This window comes from Parasteatoda tepidariorum, chromosome 5 (genome assembly GCF_043381705.1).
Source record: "Parasteatoda tepidariorum isolate YZ-2023 chromosome 5, CAS_Ptep_4.0, whole genome shotgun sequence".
Taxonomy (NCBI): Eukaryota; Metazoa; Arthropoda; class Arachnida; order Araneae; family Theridiidae; genus Parasteatoda; species Parasteatoda tepidariorum.
This window is the reverse complement of record NC_092208.1, coordinates 35,762,942-35,785,819: the sequence shown is the minus strand read 5'-3', so window position 1 is coordinate 35,785,819 and position 22,878 is coordinate 35,762,942. Positions and strand designations below refer to the sequence as shown.

The window sequence follows — 22,878 nt, the reverse complement described above, 5'->3', positions numbered from 1 at the left end:
TCTTAATCTCATTTTATAATTCCCCTTCGACAATGAAAATCAATTAATTAAAGATCTACTTTTTCACACCTCAAAATACTCAGACAACTCTACTCTTCTAATTTGCGAGGACTTAAATGCACATCACGACTTTTGGGGTTACGGTAACACTGATGCCAGGGGCGATGCACTGTTTGAACTTATTATTTCTAACAATCTAAAAATATTAAACACCCAAAACGTTCCACCAACTTTTGTTACTACTCGATCTTCCTCCTTTCCAGATTTAACGCTAAGAAATAGTCAGGAGCTCCTCAACTATTCGAATTGGGAAGTTTTAGACGCAGAAACAAACTCCGATCATAAATACATCAAAATCCAACTAAACAATTCTTTTTCTTTCTCCTCCTTTATTAGATTTAAAACAAAATACGGTAATCATAACAAATTTAAGAAAAACTTTTCAAAATTTCATAATGAATTAAATAGTAATTTAGACAACATAAACACTCTATTACAACTAAACGATTTCGCAGACAATTTAATCAATAAAATTTTTAGTTCTTGTAAACTTTCATGTAAAACAAAAGCATTTAACAAGCAATCAAATCCCACATGGTGGAATAGTAAATTGTTGATACTCCAAAAAGAACTGCAAGCGACTAGGAAAAGATACCAACGCTCAAAAATAGAAGACGAAATTACCAAATACAAAACCATCTATAAACTTAAAAGAGCAAAGAAATTCTGAAGGCTAAATATAATAGTTGGAAATTTTTATGTGAAAACACCAACAATAGATTTGGAAAGCACTATAAAACATCTTTTAAGACTCTATATTTACAGATCATCACTCTATATTTACAGATATATTTAACACTAACTCACCTTTAGAAGAAGCGTCACATATTTTAGAGAATCTTTTCTGAGACAATAACATAATCCCAATAGATAATTTCCATTACCCAAATTCTAATCTTGACCCACCTTTTACATACAATGAATTAGATAATTTAATTAAAACTCTAAATAATAATAAAGCCCCTGGCATCGACGGTATTGATAACATAATAGTCAAAAAGCTTTTTCTATTTTTTGGTAATCTAATTCTAAAATTTTTCAACAAATGTCTCATACTCAAATGCTTTCCAGATTATTTTAAAAAAGGGCAAGTCTTGCTTTTTTTGAAAACTAATAAATATCCGAAACTATTATCATCATACAGACCAATTACACTACTCCCTTGTCTAGGCAAATTTCTAGGCAAATTTTATCAGACAAACAATTCGGTTTTCGTTTCGGCAAATCTATAAATCAAGCACTTCAAAATTTTCTAGCTAATCTGAAACATCTCAAAAACAACTTTAAACATGTCGCAGTTGATATTAAAAGCGCTTTTGATAATATTCAATATAATTTAATTTATAAAGAAATTTCAACTTCAAATCTCCCTAAAAATTTATGTCACATGATAGAAGATATAAGCTGACAAAGACTAAGGAATATATAGAGGAAACATATTAAAGGCTATATAAACATAAAACAAATATATTTTTTATTCATATGTGTTCAGTCGGAAGATAGAAAACGAAACTTAGTGTTTTAGATGTGCGATGTTCAAGATTCTAGTTGTTAAAACTAGCACAATTAACTATGCTAAACTAAAAAACTGTGTGTTTAGATTGGAATTCTTTAAATGTTTTAATTTCAAATAAAATACATAAAAGCATCAAATTTAAGGAATTTTATCAATTTTTTTCTTTTTATAGAGTATAGAACAAAAAATTAGACAATTTTACATTTGTAGCATTTATTTTTGTATACTGAATCTATTAAAATAATAATGCTAATTCAAAGCAAAATTATTTAAAAATTTGACTTGAGATATTGGCTTAAAGAAAATATGATCAATGAACTTTATAAAAAAGCACTGGTGAGATAAAATACAGTATAATGCAGTATACAGTACAGCTTGATATTGAAATGTAATTACAGTGACTCACAAAATTGTTGGTGCACTTATGACTTTCAATGAAATAAGTTTATCCATTAATTAAAATGAATATTTCAGAATGGATATTTAATACCGAAAAATGTATTCTAATATTGACAAAACTGTATGTAATATTTTAAAAACGGAGGAAAAGTTTATTTTTAAGAAATCAAATCATCAAAAAGAGACAAAAACTTTATCCCACAAACTTTAAAAAAAAACTCTATTAGTAAATATTCTAATTTTTCGTTAAATTATCATTTAGTAGAGCTTCCTTTCGCATCTATAATAGCTTTTATAAGTCTGTAAATACGTGTAATCAGATTTTTTTTTCCTCGGGTAAATTTCTTGCTGAAATTTTTTTTTAAAATTTTTATGGAAACTTTTGCAACACTCAATTGTGAATTTATGAATTTTTCCACAAATGTTATAATTTTAATCTCTGATCCTTTGGTTCTTTGCTTAATGAATGCTTAAAGTCCTTCTTTAAAACGTATTGTTACATATTACACAGTGCAATAGGACACAATAAACTAATTTAACGTATTCATTACTGATTTACCTCTTATGATGACAAATAATCAAATTTGGTCTATTGTTTTATTACGACCCCGAGCCGTTTTTAAATGATAAAATAAAATATTACGGAGTTAGCAAGCAGAAATTAAAATATAGTTTTGCTATCATAAGTTTGATACTAAATTACAAACAAATAAATTAAAAATTAAATGAAAAATAATTAAATCAGAAAATTAAAGCAATTGATGATAATTTTAATTCTGAAATCCGAAAACAATTAACTGTACAATGGTAAAATTTTTGTTACTATCTGATTACTGATGTCTTAAAAATTGATTTTTGCTTTGTTTTTAAAATAGTCCATGCAGTTTTTCTAAAAATAGATTATACATCTTGTTATCAAATACCCATTGTGAAATATTCATTTTAATTAATGAATTTTTATTTCCTATTTCAATAAAAGTTATAAGGGAACGAACACTTTTGGGAGCCTCTGAAATTATAAAAATTTATTGATATAATATCACCTGAAACCGTTTTCCTTTGCCTAATAAAAATATATTAAACAATACTTATCCAAGGTTTTATTGATCATTATATGTTTTTGCCATTTTAGCGGGTACATTTAGATCAAATGCTACTTAAAGTAACACATTAAAAAAATTTTATTCAATGAAAACCATATATTCTACAAGCTAAACATATTATTTTCCCCACATGACTTAATTTTTAAAAAATTAATGTTGTATCAAAACATTAAAAACAAAATCTTGTCAAAATAATTTTTTTTTCAAGATTATATGTTTTAAAAAATAACATTTTAATATAGACACTTTTTTGCACACATCCTATACTTTATAAGAAAAGAATAAGTAAAAAAAACCACGGACTTGGAAATTTTAGGATCTTTACCTGGAAAAAGCAGGAAAATTTGAAATCTGATTTGTTTGAATTTATTTTTAAAAAGGTTAAAAAAAATTACGTTGCATGATTTTTCTGGTTTAAGTGTCCCATTTATATTTCTCTCTCTTTTTTTCAAATTTACTATTCTTAATGGCATCTGACAAAGAGGGTACTAGTTTTAATAACATGCAATAAATTGTAGCTATCAAAATTCAATTTATATTAGCAGAATTCAGTTTGCTGCATTTTGAATGTAACAAAAAATTGTTTCTTTTTCTATTTACTTTAATGTATTAAAACTAATATTTTTTACTTTAAAAATTTATCTACCACTATTATTCATATTAGCATTGTTGAAATGAAGTTCAGATGATTGTGAATCCCATTGTGATTGTAAAAGAAAATATTAAGAATTTAGCACCAATAGAAATTACATTAAATTGGTTTGATTATTTTACAATATTCCTTTGATGTTACAGGAAAAAAAGTAAAATATAATTCAAACTGTGAATTATCAATAATCATTTTTATTTCATCTTTTTATATACTGGTTTATTTTATTTTGTGAATTATTAATTATTATGCACATTAAGTGGAAAAATTAGGCATAAAATCTAACATTTGTAACTACTTTATTATTGTTTACTTTTCAACAAATAAATAGATATCTTAGTTGGACTCATGTCCAAGAGGCTGCGTCCGAAGACTTCCCTTGTACTAGATGGTGACTAGTACACACTACCTCTCGTGGTCACAAAGTCCTCCAAGTTTTCATAGCAAATTGATACCCTTAAAGGTACTGGATCGAAGGTGCTTCGGTGCAGAATAAGTTTACTTTCCATGGATGGATGGATGGTGTGTGAATATGACCTCCGTTTAAAACAAACTGTGACGTATGTGTGTGGGAGAAGTCGAATTCTCGGCCATAGATGGCGTCAATGGAAAGCAAGAAACACATCCCAATGCCTTAAAATTTGCTTGTCAATATTGTCAAGTGGCATAAGACAACAATAACGGCAAATAATTATATTTTATATAAGTTTTGCAAACTTTTGATTTGTAATAAATATTTCATTCTTTCTTTTTGCTATTTAGCTACTGAAACTGTGTTTTCATTTTAAACCAAGATTCTGAGTGCTTTTTTTAATTTCTATCTGCTACTCTTGAGATTTGCAATGATATTTGAGTGATACTATACTGTGATTTGAATGATACTGTAATGATTTATATTTAATACGATTTAAAATTTAATTTATAATTCTAAAATTTAACTATTTATTATTAGAAAATCTAATTTAAATCAAATAATTTATTGCTTTTTTTTAAAACACAATCTTAAAATTATAAAACTTGTTAAATCTTGAAATGGGTTATAATTATTATATAATAGAAATGCTCGAGAATTTTGAACTTTTATATTTTAGAATTTTAACATTTATCTCACATGTTAAATTTCATGCTACATGTTAAATTTCGGACAAGCTTAATATTAAAAAAAGTCATATTGATTTCAAGTTTGAATCAGCTTAGACCTCCAAAACAGAAACAACTTGTCTCTTTCTCTCTGTATATTAATCATTGTATGTCTTTTTGATCATTAAATATGTACACTAAAGTTACTATTTTATTGTTCCCAGGTGTTTGCTACAACTGATAAAGCTCTGAAGCACAAAGGAATCAGTTGTTTCATTGTTCCTAAACCAATCAATGGTCTCACATTAGGCAAAAAAGAAAACAAATTGGGTATTAGAGGATCATCAACTTGTAACTTAAATTTTGAAGAATGTAAAATTCCAAAAGAAAACCTCTTAGGGAAGCTAGGAGAGGGATTTAAAATTTCAATGGTAATTTCTTCTAGCTTATCATAGTTGAAATTTCATTTTAATACAAATCTGAAATTTTGTTTATTAATACAAAATTATTTCAGACCATTCTTGATGCTGGAAGAATAGGTGTTGCAGGGCAAGCATTGGGAATTGCACAGGTGAGTGTGATATTAAGAAAAAGAATACTTCTTTCTCTTTTAAAAAAAATGTCATACAAAACCTTTACAGGCAGTGCAGAACATAAAATCGATTCATGATTAATTTTATTAAAAAAAGCTTACTTTTCAAATGCAAAGGAAAAATTATTAGCCTTAAAATTTTCAAATAAAATATAAAGTAACTTTGGAAGAATATGTATTAAAAGTGTTAAACCCTTATCATGACACTGATTTCCACTCCCAGGCAGATAAATGAACTTGACGTAATGAGACTTGAAAGTCAATGGGTGAGGGATATGGAATGTGTTGTTCCCTTATAAGGGGGGGGGGAGGAAAGGAGTTAAAATAGAGAAGGATTCTCTTGTGAGGATCAAGGGTGATTGTATTCCAGCTGGGGTTTCCGGGTTTTTCATATCATTCCCCCAGGGCAGGTATAACTAGGAGAAGACATTGATTTGCGAACTTTCAACACTTATAATCAGAAAAATGCTTCACCACAATCTAAAATTTAAAGTAAGAATTAAGTTCTGAAATTTAAATTTTGAAACCTTTGCTAACTCACATTACTGGGACGTTTCATACACGTGACTTTTCCGTAATTTTAGATTTTCACCATTTTTAATATTTGGAACTATGCCGGAATCCGCTAATACTGCGATATGTAATCACGCGATTTTAATATCAAACGTCGATTTTCGTATTGATCTGATTTAAAAGTTAGTCAATGTGAATCGTATTCACGCGATTTAAAAATCCAACATCACAATTTGTATTTACACGTTTTTGAAATCAATATCGCGATTCATTTTCACGAAAGTTTAAGATCTGATGTTATTCATATTCACGGGATCTAAAAATCATGCATTGTGATTTATGTTTACGCTATTCTAAAATCCGATATTGCGATTTGTATTTTCGCTTTTTTAAATCCTATATTGCGATTCATAGTCGCACGATTTTAAAATCCAAAAGTTTTTGAAGTTATACTTCCTATGCGACTTCCAACAAGGTTGCGTTAAACTTTTAAGGCTACATTTTTATTGACCGGGAAATCACGTGGTAGGATCCAGTTTTCTCTCATTCATTTCCATATGGTTTTGGTTCTCACTAGCATAAAAATAATAAAAGTCATAAAAGTATTATTTTTCTATAAATATTTCTTTAGTTTGTTTTGATACACAAATAATTTAATAGGGTAGTATTTTTTATTTTCAAATTTAGTGGATAACAATTGTAAAAAATGAGTGAAAACAATACCACTGACAATGCGACGGATTTATATGCTTATGTCAAGGTACGTCTCTTGTGAATATCAATTGATTGTTAGGTTTTCTCTTCTGAAATTACATTATGACGCATTCACATACATTATTAATACAAATACATTTTCCAGGGCGAGACGATGAGGCAACCACAAGCACTTCCACTGGTTCAAGAGGTCCACAAGGGAAAAATGCACAATTTTACCGTAATTACAGAACACGGAAGCGAGTGGAGCAGGAAAAAGAGTCGTTGAATAGAACTAGTAATCCTTCTACGACTGCTGATTCTTCTACAATTAACGTCGGAGGTTGCGAAGTTTAATTTCTTCCGCGCGGAGGGACTCCACACACTATTTTTTTTCTTAAATTAATTACTATAAAAGTGTGATGTTGTTTGTTGGTAGGAAATTTAATTATAAGTTTTAGTTCAAAAAATTATATTAAATAATTATTGTGCACATAAATTGATATCTTATTATCATGTTTTTGCACATAAAACTTTCTGTTTTCTTTCACTTTGTGTCACAATCACACCTGGAGGATTTATCACGGACGAATGCAGATCGAATATAGGGGGCAATGTGGCTACAGAAGTAAAAATTTGGATGTGTTTTCTTAAAAATATGTATAATTGTACATAATATATAATGTATTAGTCATAAACCTTAAATATATATATATGTGTGTGTATATATAAATATATAATATGTGTCCTGTTATCCTTCTGAGCCTACTAACACGAACTGCAAAGAAAAGTTCTCATTATGTTTATTGTAAATGAAAGACAAACATTAAAAGTACAAAATTTCAAATTAATTTTTTAATTCAAATTAATATTTTGCATTTTGATTGGCAAAAATTTTGACCTCAAACTTAATGATGTTGAAAAAATTTTTGTGTTGAAAATATTTTCTCTGCAAAATTGATCAATTACTTTATAACTCACTGTATTGATTTTAATATACTTATTTTACTGACATATATTATAAATCATACTTAACAATTTAAATAGCTTTTCTCTCAAAAATGAATCAACTGATCTATATCTCAATGTATTAGTTTTTAACTACTTGCGATACATTATAAATCCGAGTTAAAAATTTAAATAATCATTCTCTGTAAAATTGGCTAATTGATCTAAAACCCAATGTAATTATTTTAATTTATCTAATTATTTTATTGTCACATATCATTTTTCACAATTTTTCCTTCTTAATTTTTTTAAAGTATCTATAAATATTTTTTCTGTTACAGGGGTTCTTATATTCCCCAATCCAAATGCAATGATTCATGATGTATCACCCACTTAAGGAATTTATACCCTAAACCAAATAAGGCAAAACTAATTAACGTGTATTCTAATGGAGCAAAGCTTATAAAATAATTTAATTTTTTATTGCTCATTTAGACTTGAAATACAAGAATGTATAATTTAAAAAATTCTCCTTAAACACAAAAGTAAGCTACATGTATTATTTGTAGAAATTTTTTTCAGTAGTATAACATTAGCAGCATAATAAAAAAGCCACCTAGAAGAAATTGTAACCTTTTAAGTAGTTAGAATATCAATGCAAAATGGGGGGGGGGGAAACACTACAAGTTAATGAATCTCTTAACAATGTTAAAATACTATATTACAATCAAAGAGTGAAAAATAAACTGACCAAACATACTGATTATCTGAAATTGGTAGGATTTTCTTTCTTAATAGGTATGTCATAATAAGGAAAAAAATTTTAACCTTTTGATTGCATAAACAAAATGGAGATTAGGGTTAAATCCAATTGCTCGGTTGTATATCTTCTTCGTCATTCAATAGAGAAACTGTACTAAACTAGACTTTTATTGTCAATCTGGTAGAAATGTGATCAATAATCCAATATATATTTAATATTGCCAATATTGACCCCTGTAGCAGAGATTTTTGAAACTTTCTGCAAAATTTTTTTTTACACTAATACCTTTCTGAATCGCAACAAATATATATATTACTTATTTAAAGTAACATAAGTGCTTCGTGTTTACAAAAAAAACCCTTAATGTAGGGGAGTGTGGGGTCAATTGTGACATTTTTTACTTAAATATTTTTAACTAACAAAAGATCCAATATAATATTAGTATTAATTGACAAGTAGACTATCCTCAACTAGAAAAAAAAATAAATATCTTATTTTAAATGTTATTATATTAGTTATTAACAATTTTTGACAGTCGTGCACTTGTTACAATTGTCCCCACTTACGGGGTCAATTGTAACACATAAACATCCTAACTAAAACATAGTTAATTATACATATTATCATAGTTGTGATATATTTTTTTATTGATCAAAATTGTAGTGCTGAGGGGTTCGGAGGGAGTTAATTTCAGCATTTGCTTCTCCCTCAATTAGAAATGTTTTTTTTTTAATGGCTACCGGGGCCGTTACCCCCTGAAAACGTCGGCTTCGGTGGTCATATTTTCATTTTTATTTCCTTCATTTTCTGTTTCTTTATTGCTACTTTTTTCTGAAATTTCTGCTGCTTTTTAGCGCATTTTTTTCAAAGAAGTTCTTTCTATTTAGAATTTAAAATATTTGTGTTTTCTTTTAGTATAGTTAATTATACATATCATCATAGTTGTGATATATTTCTTTATTGATCAAAATTGTAGTGATATTTTAGGAGTAAAAATAATAATGAGCAGAGACCTAAAGGGTTAAACTTTTAACTTTAAGGGGTTAACAATTTTAATTTATGCTGTGAAAGGTGACAAATAAAATAATGCACATGCAACATAATATAAATGATATAGGAAACTGTTGCTGGTTCTTAAAGAGTTAAGTAATGGTTTGAAAACAAAAGATTATTTATTTTCAGCTGTTACAATCGTCCCTTTACTTATTGTTACAATCGTCCCCAAGACGCCATTTCAGCTTCATTTGTTAAAAACAATGCTAGTTAATTAACAAAACTAATCTTTTTTTTTTTGAAATGTTAATTAAGGTGTCCACTTACATATTCGGTTAATAATTTTTATTTGTTTAAACAAAATTACTTTGTTACAATATAATATTCTAATACCAAAAAAAGTACTTACGTAGCGTGAAAATATCTTTTGTGATGTAACTCTTTCAAAAGTACATAAAAATGGTTTCCAGCAGGGATGTACATGTAGATTTATTAAATACACCTTGTGTGCCACCTAGGAACCAAATCAAGAACCCGGCACTCGAAATTTTTGCTCTGTCACAATCGTACCCTGTTACAATTCTCTCCTCTATAGAATAAGACTGAATCTGATTCTTTTCAATTGTAAATGCAAGAATTTTTTTTTTAAATTACGCTTAAAGGAATACATAATCTAATATTATGGGCGATATTCTCCTGTTTTGAGGAGGAAAGAAACACACTAATTATTACTTTTTTCACATTTTGTGAATAATAATCACGTTTAAAAAAACAATGAAATCCGTGGCAGTAACTACCAAAAAAAGAATCAGACTCTTCAAAAAGGGGTTACTCAAACGTGTGTAATAAATAATGTCATATAAAAAATTTATTATTTTAAGAACATAGGGAAATCAAAAACATTAACTGCTGAAAAATTGATTGGAACATTGCGTCAAGAAATAAATACTCTAATGCGTGATTCGAACTTCTTGCATTATATAATTTATATTGCGAATACATATAAAATATGTGTAAAATATATTGGGATCTTTAAAAACTATGTATAAATTAATATCAATAACTGTCGAAAACATTTGAAACATCACATGGATTCACGATGCTATCTGCGTGAATTGAGAGTGTCAAAAAAATGATTAGATATTTAAATGTGTGATACGAATTTCACATGTCAAAATAATATTAAAGGAGAAAAACTAAGTTGAAATCAATAGCAATAACTGCCAAAGAGTCGGTGGTGGAATCTCCGTATTAAAAGTAAATTACTCAAATACATGTGTCGTAATATCCGTATTCTTTTTTCTTAAAAATCATGAAAATATCAAAAGTAAAATAAAAGACATAGGGATTTTAAAAAAAAAAATTTGTAGCAATAATTGTCAAAAATGATCAAATCACTGCATATATTTCCGATGGAATCAACTTGAACTGTAGGCGATTTATTGAAGACTGCTTGGTTTAAAACTTTTGTATGCTAATGGTATGTTAAAAATGTAGAATAAATTTTTTTTCAACTAAATAAAAAAAGGAAGGTCAAACATACCACTATGATTTATTAATTCTTTTGCTACAAATCTGAGTTCGTAACAAAAATTCCTACTCACAGTCATACCAGTTCTTTTTTTTAAGGAGAAAAAAATCATGAGCATTTCTTTCTCCTCCAAAATGCAAGAAATACATATTTAGAAAATAATTCTGCAGAAAAGAAAAAAAAAGCATTGTTCGAAAAACTTTGCTGGAAAAGAAACTTACAAAAAGTTCTGCTGGTAAGAAAAACCAAAGCTTTTTGCTTCGCAAATGAAAAATTTTTTCTTCAAGAATTCTGTAATGTTCTGCAACAATGTCTTCGTGATTTTGCCACTGCAATATTGACAAATAAAAGCAATTAGACTTTCGTTGATTCATTTTGTTTATGTATTTAAAATGCCATTTTTTCACATTCTGACTGCTGATTTACTTAAATAGTCGTTATTTCATATTATTCATTTATTTTAGGCTGCCCTTGATTGTGCTATTCACTATGCTTCACAAAGATTAGCTTTTGGAAATCCTATACTTGGGAAACAGGCAATACAGGTAATATTTATTGTTTAAATTAAATTATATTTTTAATGCTACAGTTTACATAAGAAATATTATTTAAATGTTACTGTTTACATAACAATTATTATTTAATGCGAAAAGTAATTATTAGACTATTGAACAGTGCGCCAAAATAAAACGGACCACCCTGAATAACTTTTGATCTATTGATCGGATCTTCACGTTCTAGGACTGAAACTTAATGGTTAAAGGGGATGACTTTAAATGTGCTAATGAAATTGTCAGGTGCCGCAAACTTATATTTTATGGGGGGTTAGCATTTTGCCGAATGAAACTCCTAATCATAAATAGTGTGACGCTTAGCGTCACTTAATTCAGAATCACAATAAAACATTTAAAATAGATTTATTCCTAATCATAAATAGGTATGTTATTCATTTGCTTCAATGAAAATTATTTTGTTGTTAATATTTCACTATATTCTATATTCCTCCACAGATTTAAAGGTTTTATATAAAATTTTTCAGTTAATGATCCGCACTTAGTCTGTGACATAAACACTAAACTGTTGTGAAGAACTTGGGTTCGATATCCAGTGGCTGCTTGATATATGGGTGATTCTCACGAAATATGGCAATTCTCTGTCCCCTCCCTGTTCCAAGATCTAATACTATAATACTAAAAGAACTTTTCTCGAAAAAAGATTAATAAATTGCATTGCTGTTAGCATTTTTAAATGATTTTGCACTAGCATTGACTGTTTTGAATAGTTAAAAAATTTAATTGAACTTTAAAGTGTCATTTTCCTGGCATGTCCCAAACAATGTTTCTAATAATAACTAGCTCCAGAACTTCCCAAAAATTTTTCAATATCTAATTTTTTTATCTCAACCGGTGTAAGCATTTCTAGAATATACGCGGAGGGTATTATTTACAAAAACTTCGCCTAAAATAATTATTTCCGTCAATAATTAATTCGTCCCAAGAAAATCTGTCATTTTCCTGGCTACTTTTATTTAGTGGTTTATTACCAAAATAGATAGAGCCAGCAATCAATATCTTATGTGTATAGATTGATTAGATACCCTCCTATATGAACATGCCTTGTTGTTTGAATAAAGAATCAATTTCCTGGTTCAAAATCTATTTCAAAAAAATTCTCACGATGAGTTAGGTTTTTGTGTTATCATTTTCCTGGCTTCTTGAAATCATTAATAACATAAACTACATAGATTTATCTGAGTTATTTTAGAAAATCCTGTTGTTTTCTGCAGAATGTAAACATCTTAGGCCAAAATATTAAAGTAAAGTTATATGCTATAAAATGGCGAATTTGTCATTATCCTGGCTGTCATTTTCCTGGCTTATGAATTCTAGGACATTGAAGAGTTATCAAAATTTCTCTTTAACTGCTAATACTGTAAGGAGGAAAAGCAAATATTAACCTAATACCAAGTTTATGTATGATTGTAATATGGTTGGATGTAATCAAAGTTATTTATTTATTCAATGATTGATTATTATACACAATTTTATTCTGTACATATCAGCCACAAAAAAATTGATTCTTTCTACAGTGGATAAAAAGAATTAATTTAAGCAATTTATGGTCCATCTAACATAAAGGCTTAATTTGAGTTACTTACTATTAACTTAAAATGACTGTTTTTTAAACTTCTAAGCTAATATGTCATTTTCTTGGCATTCAAGATTTGGTGAATTTCTATTATATTTTTTTTTTCTCGAGCAAATGTCAATAAACTACACTGCTGTCTGTAAGATATTATTAAATGTAACTAAAGTATGCAAAAAAAACTTTTAGATTATTTTGAAGACTTTAAATTTGAAGAAATGTTTTGGTCCAAATTGGCATGTTTAAAATGAATCACCCATATACCAGCTTTTCTGGGAAGTATAGGCGGTTTGTGCGCAATGTTGACTTTATTGTCTCGATTAGATCGTTGATGACGAAATAGAGGATTCTTAACCTTCATGAATCCCTTGACAAAAATGAGCTATTGCTTTCTTTTTAGTTTTAGTCAATAAATAAAGAAACATTTAATACACAAATATAAAAAAGAGAAATAAATTAATTCTGCCAAAAGGAAGATATAATTTTCCATTATCCAGCGTATCGAATAACAATGAATTTGGTTATCGCAAAACATTTTTGAATACTGAATAGGAAGATAGTCTGAGGTCACACGTACATCACATGAGGACCAGAGTTGAAGGCAAACAAAATTTGGCTCTTGTTCTGGATAAAAAACGGGAAAAAAATACAGATTTTTTATTAAACTTGAGGGTTAAACAAAAAACAATCAGGCGCATGCAAAATGACAGGGACAAATTATTCATTAACTGTCATGAGGGTATGTGGCTGCAAGAAATATCCTAATTCACCAGTTAATCGTCTGTGAGATTTGGGAAAAATAATTTTTTATATCATTTTAAAGTACGCAATTTTACGTGGCAAAATACAAAATTTGAGCGAAATTAGTTGAATAGTACCTGAGAAATTGAATTTTGAAAAAGTCATAAATTTAAAATTCGAATTTTCAGAAACTTTTTAACCGATTGCGCTCAAATTTTGCATTTCGCCATATAAAATTACATATTTAAAAATGATGTAAAAGTTGTATGCTTTTCTGCTCAAAATTTTCTTTTTGATTTTTTTTAATCAAAAAATAATATTTACAAAAATTTCTTTTTTGCATGGAATTATCTTTGAATTAACAAATTTTATAATTATGTCCAATAATTTTTCTACTTTCTTAAAAATTGCTCGAGATATGGCATAATACACAAAAAATAAAATTAACATTATGGGGTTCTAACCTTTGATTACTCTTCTGACCAAACTATAGGGACAATATTTCCAAGATTGTNTTACAATGCAAGCAAATCTACCTTCATGAATCCCTTGACAAAAATGAGCTATTGCTTTCTTTTTAGTTTTAGTCAATAAGTAAAGGACCATTTAATACACAAATTAAAAAAAAGAGAAATAAATTAATTCGGCCAAGAGGAAGATATAATTTTCTATTTTCCAGCGAATCGAATAACAATGAATTTGGTTATCGCAAAACATTTTTGAATACTGAATAGGAAGATAGTCTGAGGTCACACGTGCATCACATGAGCACCAGAGCTGAAGGCAAACAAAATTTGGTTCTTGTTCTGGATTAAAAACGGGAAAAAAATACAGATTTTTTATTAAACTTGAGGGTTAAACAAAAAACAATCAGGCGCATGCAAAATGACAGGGACAAATTATTCATTAACTGTCATGAGGGTATGTGACTGCAAGAAATATCCTAATTCACCAGTTAATCGTCTGTGAGATTTGGGAAAAATAATTTTTTATATCATTTTAAAGTACGCAATTTTACGTGGCAAAATACAAAATTAGAGCGAAATTAGTTGAATAGTACCTGAGAAATTGAATTTTGAAAAAGTCATAAATTTAAAATTCGAATTTTCAGAAACTTTTTAACCGATTGCGCTCAAATTTTGCATTTCGCCATATAAAATTACATATTTAAAAATTATGTAAAAGTTGTATGCTTCTCTGCTCAAAATTTTCTTTTTGATTTTTTTTAATCAAAAAATAATATTTACAAAAATTTCTTTTTTGCATGGAATTATCTTTGAATTAACAAATTTTATAATTATGTCCAATAATTTTTCTACTTTCTTAAAAATTGCTCGAGATATGGCATAATACACAAAAAATAAAATTAACATTATGGGGTTCTAACTTTTGATTACTCTTCTGACCAAACTATAGGGACAATATTTCCAAGATTGTGGCTAGCCTCTATATTTTGGAGGTGAGAAATCCGAATCCATCGAAAAAAAAAAGGGTTATGTTTATTCTGAAAAAGTACGTTTTTGTATTCGATTTCAAAACTTAAAATATAGTCTGCACTGATTAAGTAGCATATTAGAGGTCAGTCCCTCGAACTATTAAGAATGAGTAATAGTATGTGAAGATCCGATCATTAGATCAAAGATAAAGTTATTCAGGGTGATCCTTTTTTTGTGCGCACTGTACTGACATTTTTATTATTATTTAAATATTTGATGTTCTCAATTCTTCTAAGATGAAACTGGCTGATATGGAAACAAGATTAGAAGCTGCTCGTTTGCTAACATGGAAAGCTGCCATGTTGAAAGATGCTGGACAAAATTTCACAAAGGTATGAATTCAAATAATTTTTATTAATTTATTACTTACACCAAAACCTACGATTTTCTTATGAGGAAATGGAATTCTAAATCGATGTGAAACCTATAATTTTCAACCAAATATGTACTGTGCTTAAAGTAGAAGTTTAATTTCAAATACAGATTTTAATGTGATTAATATTTTTTTGGTTTTAAAATTTAAGAATCAAATTTAATTTAAAAACAGAATTCATCAAAAAATTATTTTTACTTTAATGTTCAAAACAAAGGAGAATGACATAAGGGTTTTCTTTCAAATGAGACTACGCAATTTTAAATCTCGATAGTAATTGGTATAGTCATATACTGCTATAGGTGCATAAACTTCTATCAAAAAATATCAACAGTGTATGATCAATCATTACTTATAAACATCGCAATTCTGTAGTTTAGTGAAAGGATAATTTTTGTATAAGTTGTCAATCTGGTAGAAACTTTATCACCAACCTAATATATATTCTGTAATTCATATTGATGATTTGCACAAATAATGATTAGATTTTAATTCATTTTTCTTTTTGTATTGAGCACAGGTTTTTTATGGCATTTATTCAATAAAGGTGTAAAAATGTTAAATTAAAAAATATGTGAACAAAATTTAATATACAAGGAATTAGAAAAATTTTAATTTACTTTTTTTCGTGCATCTTTCTGCATTGGGCAGAGGTTTTATGGTATTCAATAAAGGTGTAAAAATGTTAATTTAAAAAATATGAGAACAAAATTTAATATACATTCCAATTTGGATCATGGATACCTCGACTTATTGAGATCCCATGTAAAATAAGAAAATATTTTAGTACATGATTGTTTAGATAGATTTATACTTGACGTTCTGTTCAAATTTAACGAATATTGCAAATTTTTTCTCAAAAACTTTAAACATAAACCTTGAAATAGTTAATGATTTACATTATAATAGATTTTGAAATTTGTAAGTTGTGTACTATTTAAAACAAAGTAAAATTAGCTTCCTTAAGAAAATGTGAAATGAAGAATACATAAGAATTAACGAGATAGGAATTATGTGACTAATTTAATCAGTTTTTCAATGCCTTTTTTATAATATATTTTTATTAACATTATGAATTTAGAAGTTGATATATTGAAGTTATAATATATGACAGAAAAAGCTGTGTTAAATGTTAATTATTAATTTTTAGTTTATGTTTGCCTAACATGCCATTTTAGTTTCAGAAAGAGAGATTTTGCTGTTAGAAATTTAGCTGTCTTCTTCCCTGTTCTTATATATAATAATTTATTTTGCATGAAAATGGAAATAATTATGGAATATATATAGAAATAATTTATTTTGGATGAGATTTCATGCTCAAAAATGCTGTTTATTATACATATTTCAAAGATTTTGGTTGAATATACTTGATTCAATAATATGTTCTACTTTATAGTTATCTGTTACATAACAAATGGAAAACTGATGACCCGTGTGAATTATAGTCTCTCGAAAGTTTACTTTCTATGTATTTTCCTTCGAATTAATAAGCCTAGCAACAATTTTACACTGACCCCAGTTAGGCTCAAAATTGGCTAATATGGTTCCCATAAGAACATGTTCCGTGGAACCTGTTTTAGGATGTCTGGATTTTTCAATATTGGTCCTAGAATGACTTTCAATATTGGAACAAGATGTATTTCCATCTAGGAGCAATATTCAAAAATCTAGACATCCCTATGTTTACTCAACATGATAAGTTTATTAAGTGCCTGCATAGAAAATGATACGGGGCCGTTATTGAAAGCCATTCTAGGACCAATATTGAAAAATCTAGGCAATCCAATGTTTACCAAACATTTTAAGTCTATAAGGGCTCTACATAGAAAATAATATTAGTCCATTATTGAAAGCCATTGTAGGACCAATATTACAAAGTATAGATACTCCAATATTAGCTCGTAAATTGTTGTTTGAGGCATGCCTGTTCAAATCACGCCTATGTGGGCCTAGGCTTATGGATCCTGTTGTGTCTGATCTAGCTTGAGTGGCAACAGCATGATCCGGCAACTAGATTGATCGGCAACAGCATCTCAATCTCGGTCCGATATCGAAAGCCATTCTAAGACCATTGGCTAGAAATGTATAAAACCATTATGGACTTGTAATTAAGGACCAGTTTTGTATTTACAGCTATTGAACCTGGAAAGACTTGAAGTACTTAAAAAATATCCATTCCTATATCAAGTTCCTAATAAGTGATTTACAATGCAAGCAAATCTACCTATAACAGATTTTTCTTTTTTGCTCATAAAACTTTTTTTTTATTTCGCAGCAGTTCAAAAATTCACCGTTTGAAAATAAATATATATTTTTTATTCGTCTATTAAGCTTGTGATAGTTCATATAAAATATTGGTAATTGGTAAAATTGTAAACGATTGAAAGAAAGTTTTTGTTCAGGATTTTTTCTTATGAAATAAGAAAAATACCGTGTAAATTCTTTGTCCTAAAACTCTCTGCTGATCCAAATATTTTGAAAATTAATTAATATAACAATTAAACACACATATTTTAAAAAGGAAAAATTGCTTTTACTTATTATTCGGCTTTTGTGGGGTAATGCGGTGCGATTTGGAGTAGAAAACTAAGCGACCTTAAAAATTTATTCTCGTTCTTGATATTGCAGGATGTTAAAAAATAGATTGCAAAAGCTGCACTTGAACTATCGGCTACATTTTAGAGTGGGCTTAGAAGATACAACTACGCAATCTGATTAAGCACTCTCTTTACGGCATTACTGGAAATGATTATCACCTTCGTCAAAATGGCAAGTTTCTAGTCAAAATTTATGTTTGATGTTGAAAGAGTTAAAAATAAAATTGATAAAGCTGCATTTGAACTATTTGCAATATTTCAGAGTAGGTTTCAGAAAATGTGATGTGCAACCCAATTAAACACTCAGTCCTTACGGTATTACTGGAAATAATAACTTCAAACATTTTCACCTAAAGCCATGGTGGCTCAGGGGATAGAGCGCTCTCCTTCCAATTAGATGAACCGGCTTTGAATCTCAGCAATGGCTGGTGGATACGAGTTCCACTCCCAGGTCGTACCGAGTGCAAGCTGGCATAAGATATCCTCAGTGGTAGGCAGTTTAGAGACTTCTGACATCAGGCTAACCATGGAAGATTTTCCTCTTCATACAACACAAATGTGGGTTAGTTCCGTCAGAAAGTCTTCCACTAAGGCAAATTTCTCCCAACACGAGATTCAGGAGAGGAGAAGTCGACATAGTTGAACATTGGTAGTCATAAACTCCGATTTGGGTCGGCTGTTCAACGGGTTTATGAAATAAAACATTTACCTTGGTCAAAATGACAAGTTCTGGAGTAGAAAAATGAATTACCAAGAGCACTGCATGTTTTGATTTTATTGAAAAAGTAGCTCTAGAGTTATATTGATGGCTATTCGTCCATGAGATTTGATAACAACTAAGTATGGATTTTAGCGAAAAGCGTTTATTTTTTTTTACCTTTTAGGTTTTATCTAAGGGCTATAAAATATCTGGTTAATCGGCCAATTTTAAGTAGGATCTACAATGGATGAATAACGTCTTTAAAATATCAGGTGAATTGTACAATTCTATATATGGCCAATATTGGTTGAGTAACGGCTATAAAATATTGGGTCAATCGGACAATTGTTAGTTGGGTTGGTTTATATTGGCTTAGTAACGGCTGTAAAACATTGGTTGAGTCTGACATTTGTACATCGAAAAGATATAGGCTGAATGACAGCTTTAAAATATCGGGTGAACTTAACAAATCTGTATAGGGCTGATATTAGGTAAATAAGGGAAATAAAATATTGTAGGAATATTGTTGACAATTTTATATAAGGTAAACTTCGGCTGAATAGTGGCTATAAATTATCGGGTGCATCCGGCATTTCTGTATCAGTCCAATATTAGCAAAATAATTACCCTTCAGAATCTTGGTAAGCTAAGATTGGTGAACATTAGTCCAATGACTTCCCGAGTTATTTTGATGCAGCAGGAAATGTTCAGCATTTATTTTGTTTTATAAATAGAAAAATTTATAAGTGAAATATTATATTTATGGGAACTTCCATTAAAAAACTTTCTGCTTTTGACACATTTGTAACTTTTCTAAATACTGATTTTTGATTCAGTAGTGTTCAGTATATGTATCATATTTACCAGTATTAAATGTAACATTCATACAAAGCTGCTTATCTGTCATACTATCTTTGAGATAACAACATTTACTACTTTCTTTCGTTCCAGTAGTGCTAATTTATTTATTTTAATTGCTTAAAAAATTTTTTTTTTCAGGAATCTGCCATGGCTAAACTTACAGCTTCTGAGACGGCGACATTTGTGGCACATCAGGTAATATGTTCAGGACGCACACATACATACATATATATATAAATTTATAACACAAATTGTATAATTACATATTGAAATTTTTAAGTACCTAGTTTTATGCAGAAAAGTTGGAGTAAATTTGTTTCGGAATAATGCATTATTTTGTGCAAAATACAAAAATGCTAATTGCTTTTTTTTAAGCTTTTGAATAGCTATGAAGAGTTGCTATACAGATCAATTTATGTTTTTCAGATATGACCTTATTCTAGGATCCTTTTTTTTTATCAATGCGCGCATGCAATAAAAATAATAAAAACATCAACAACAAAAAAACGTCTCGATTTTTTTCGAACATAATGCAGTTTGGCTTTATACGCTGTATTAATGCAGTCGAACTAAGCGTAAAATACAGTGTTCATAATTTGAAAATTAAACTTTAATGGAATAAATTTAGTACGATGTAATTTATGCCTTTCTTATTAAATGTACAAAGTATTGTTTAAAACTTTTAAAGAATTTCATCAAAATATATTGCACACTTTACACCGTCCTATTGTATTCTAAAGCAGAGGAGCATAAATTGCTCTTAAAATTTAACAAATTTGAAACAGATTACTAGTGTAGTTTAGTGTTATCAAATTTCAGCCTATCTCATTTCAATACATTAAGCTGTTATTTAGTTTATGTAAGAGTACATAGTTCTGCTACATTGCAACATAACACCTTAGTCGTACAGATGCAAATACTTTTATCAATTTCTTCTTGTTAATCTGCAAAATAATTCAATTATTTATGCATATTTTTTTTCCAAATAAATTAACTGGAGTTGTTTTCACAGCATGTATTGTATATTTTAGGCTATTCAAATATTAGGTGCTATGGGCTATGTAACTGACATGCCTGCTGAAAGGCATTACAGAGATGCAAGAATAACAGAAATTTATGAAGGTACAAGTGAAATTCAAAGGATTGTTATTGCAGGGAATCTTACTAAAGAATATGGGCTCAACTAATACTTTCCAAATCATAGAAATGTATTAATTGAAATTTGCATTGTTCTAAATGTACATGAATTTTTATTGTTTTAAATGAAATAGATATACCCTATTGTTTTAAATATACTTCACTTTTATAGACTTGACTAAAGCTCTGATCAAGCTTTGATTAAACGCTATTTTTATAACAATAAAAGATGTTTTTTGCACAATAGTTTCCATTTTATATTTATTAGGATAAACAAAATATTTACGATATATTTTAAAATATTTATAATCATAACCCTTCAGAATTTGTAGTTGCATCACTACCAACTTCTACTTCTATGGTGACTATATGATGTCCAGGAACCATGGCCAAACCAAGCACACGAGGTTCTTCAACTGTACTATTATCACCAAAATTAAAATTAAATGAACATAAGTTAATAATAAATAAAATTCGGTTTCAAAAATTGATTATTCTAAGTCAATCTTACTAGTTGTTCGTAAAATGAAATTCATAATAAGAACATCAGCTTTGCCCAATCAAACAAAATTTAAATACAGTAAAGAAGATAATACAGATTCAGGGGTCTGTCAGGTTTTTTTAAGAGGTACCTATTATGGGATAATTTAGACATAATTTGTGAAAATTATAAATTACACTAAAATATCAACACAAAGATATGATACAATAATTATTCCGATTCCTCGTTCTTTAATAACAGGTACAAAAACTTGGTTGTTGAATAACGTGTACAAAGTAACGGTGTTTATTACCCTATAAGGAATAAAAATATCAGAATTCATTTTTATTTCAGATAAAAGTATATTGAAAGTTTTATTACATTGCTATTATTCATGTGTTGCGAGCATTACTAATGCTTTGATCGTAAATTTGAATTGACTTGTAATTAAAAAAAAGGTATATGGGTCTTGAATTCAAAATACATAAAAGAAACTCTTTCAAACGAAATCGATCTTGTTACAAAAATATCAAAATTTGACAGATCTGAGTTAATGTGTCAAAGAAAAGAATTTATGCACTTGAAATATTTTATTTTGATCTTAAAATTTTGTTTATTTTTAATTGGCTTTGAGATTTTACTAGTGCTAAAAGTTTTCAATGAAATTTTATAAAATCCAGTTTAATACTAATAACGAAATCGATTATTTACGCAAATAATCTATTTTATTAACTATCATGAAGATTTTAAGGGAACTACCTCATTAGTTTGAAAGTTTGGATAAGTTGAAATATTATAAAAACGATTTTATGCTGTTATCATTAGAGGTGCTTTACTTTAACATTATTAATCTTCATTTAAGATGAAGATCTTAATTTAATTACTTCAATAGTATGCAATTTCAGAAACTAATTTTATGATTATACGAATCAAAAAGTACAAATTTTTATAGTGTCACTAAAAATAATAATAAAATAGTTGATGATGAATCAATACACAGGAAATTTTTCACCGAAAAATTGACATTTTTACTCAAATAATTGGAAATGGATCTGAGAAAGCAATTCTTAGATTTAAAATAGATTATACTTTGAAAGTAACAGATAGCTACTTTGATTCAACAAAATAATCTATAGAAAATTTTGTACATAATTTGAAGCACTTAATAGATACTTATAAAATTATTTGCAGTGTTGTGATGCAACAGTTTCTTAGTTTTTCTTTTAAATTGGATTTTAATTACCTGCACTTTAGTTTTATGAAATGACAGTGTATTTATATACTAAGGTATTAGAACTTTTACCAATATATTTGTTCTTTAATATATAATATTTTTAACAAAATTTACTTAACCAATCATGATTATATCTTTAAGGAAACTTTAGTCGAATTGTTGAGATGTAATATCGGCATACTGTCGTGAATATTGACTTTCATTAAACTTAACATTAATAAAAACATATATATATAGTAAAAATGTTGTTTGCATATTACTAATATAATTCAC

At 28.3% G+C, this 22,878-nt stretch overlaps 1 protein-coding gene across 1 annotated transcript; it reads left to right on the top strand.

Annotated features, from left to right (window-relative positions):
- Window positions 1–5,104: 5,104 nt before the first annotated feature.
- LOC107437409 (short-chain specific acyl-CoA dehydrogenase, mitochondrial-like) lies at window positions 5,105–21,134 on the top strand. The gene is made up of 6 exons (XM_043055983.2): window positions 5,105–5,238; window positions 5,322–5,378; window positions 11,305–11,385; window positions 15,459–15,554; window positions 19,892–19,948; window positions 20,785–21,134. The coding sequence occupies exons 1-6, from the start codon at window positions 5,236–5,238 to the stop codon at window positions 20,938–20,940; spliced, it is 450 nt and encodes a 149-aa protein (XP_042911917.2). The 5' UTR covers window positions 5,105–5,235; the 3' UTR covers window positions 20,941–21,134.
- The last annotated feature ends 1,744 nt before the right edge of the window (window positions 21,135–22,878 follow it).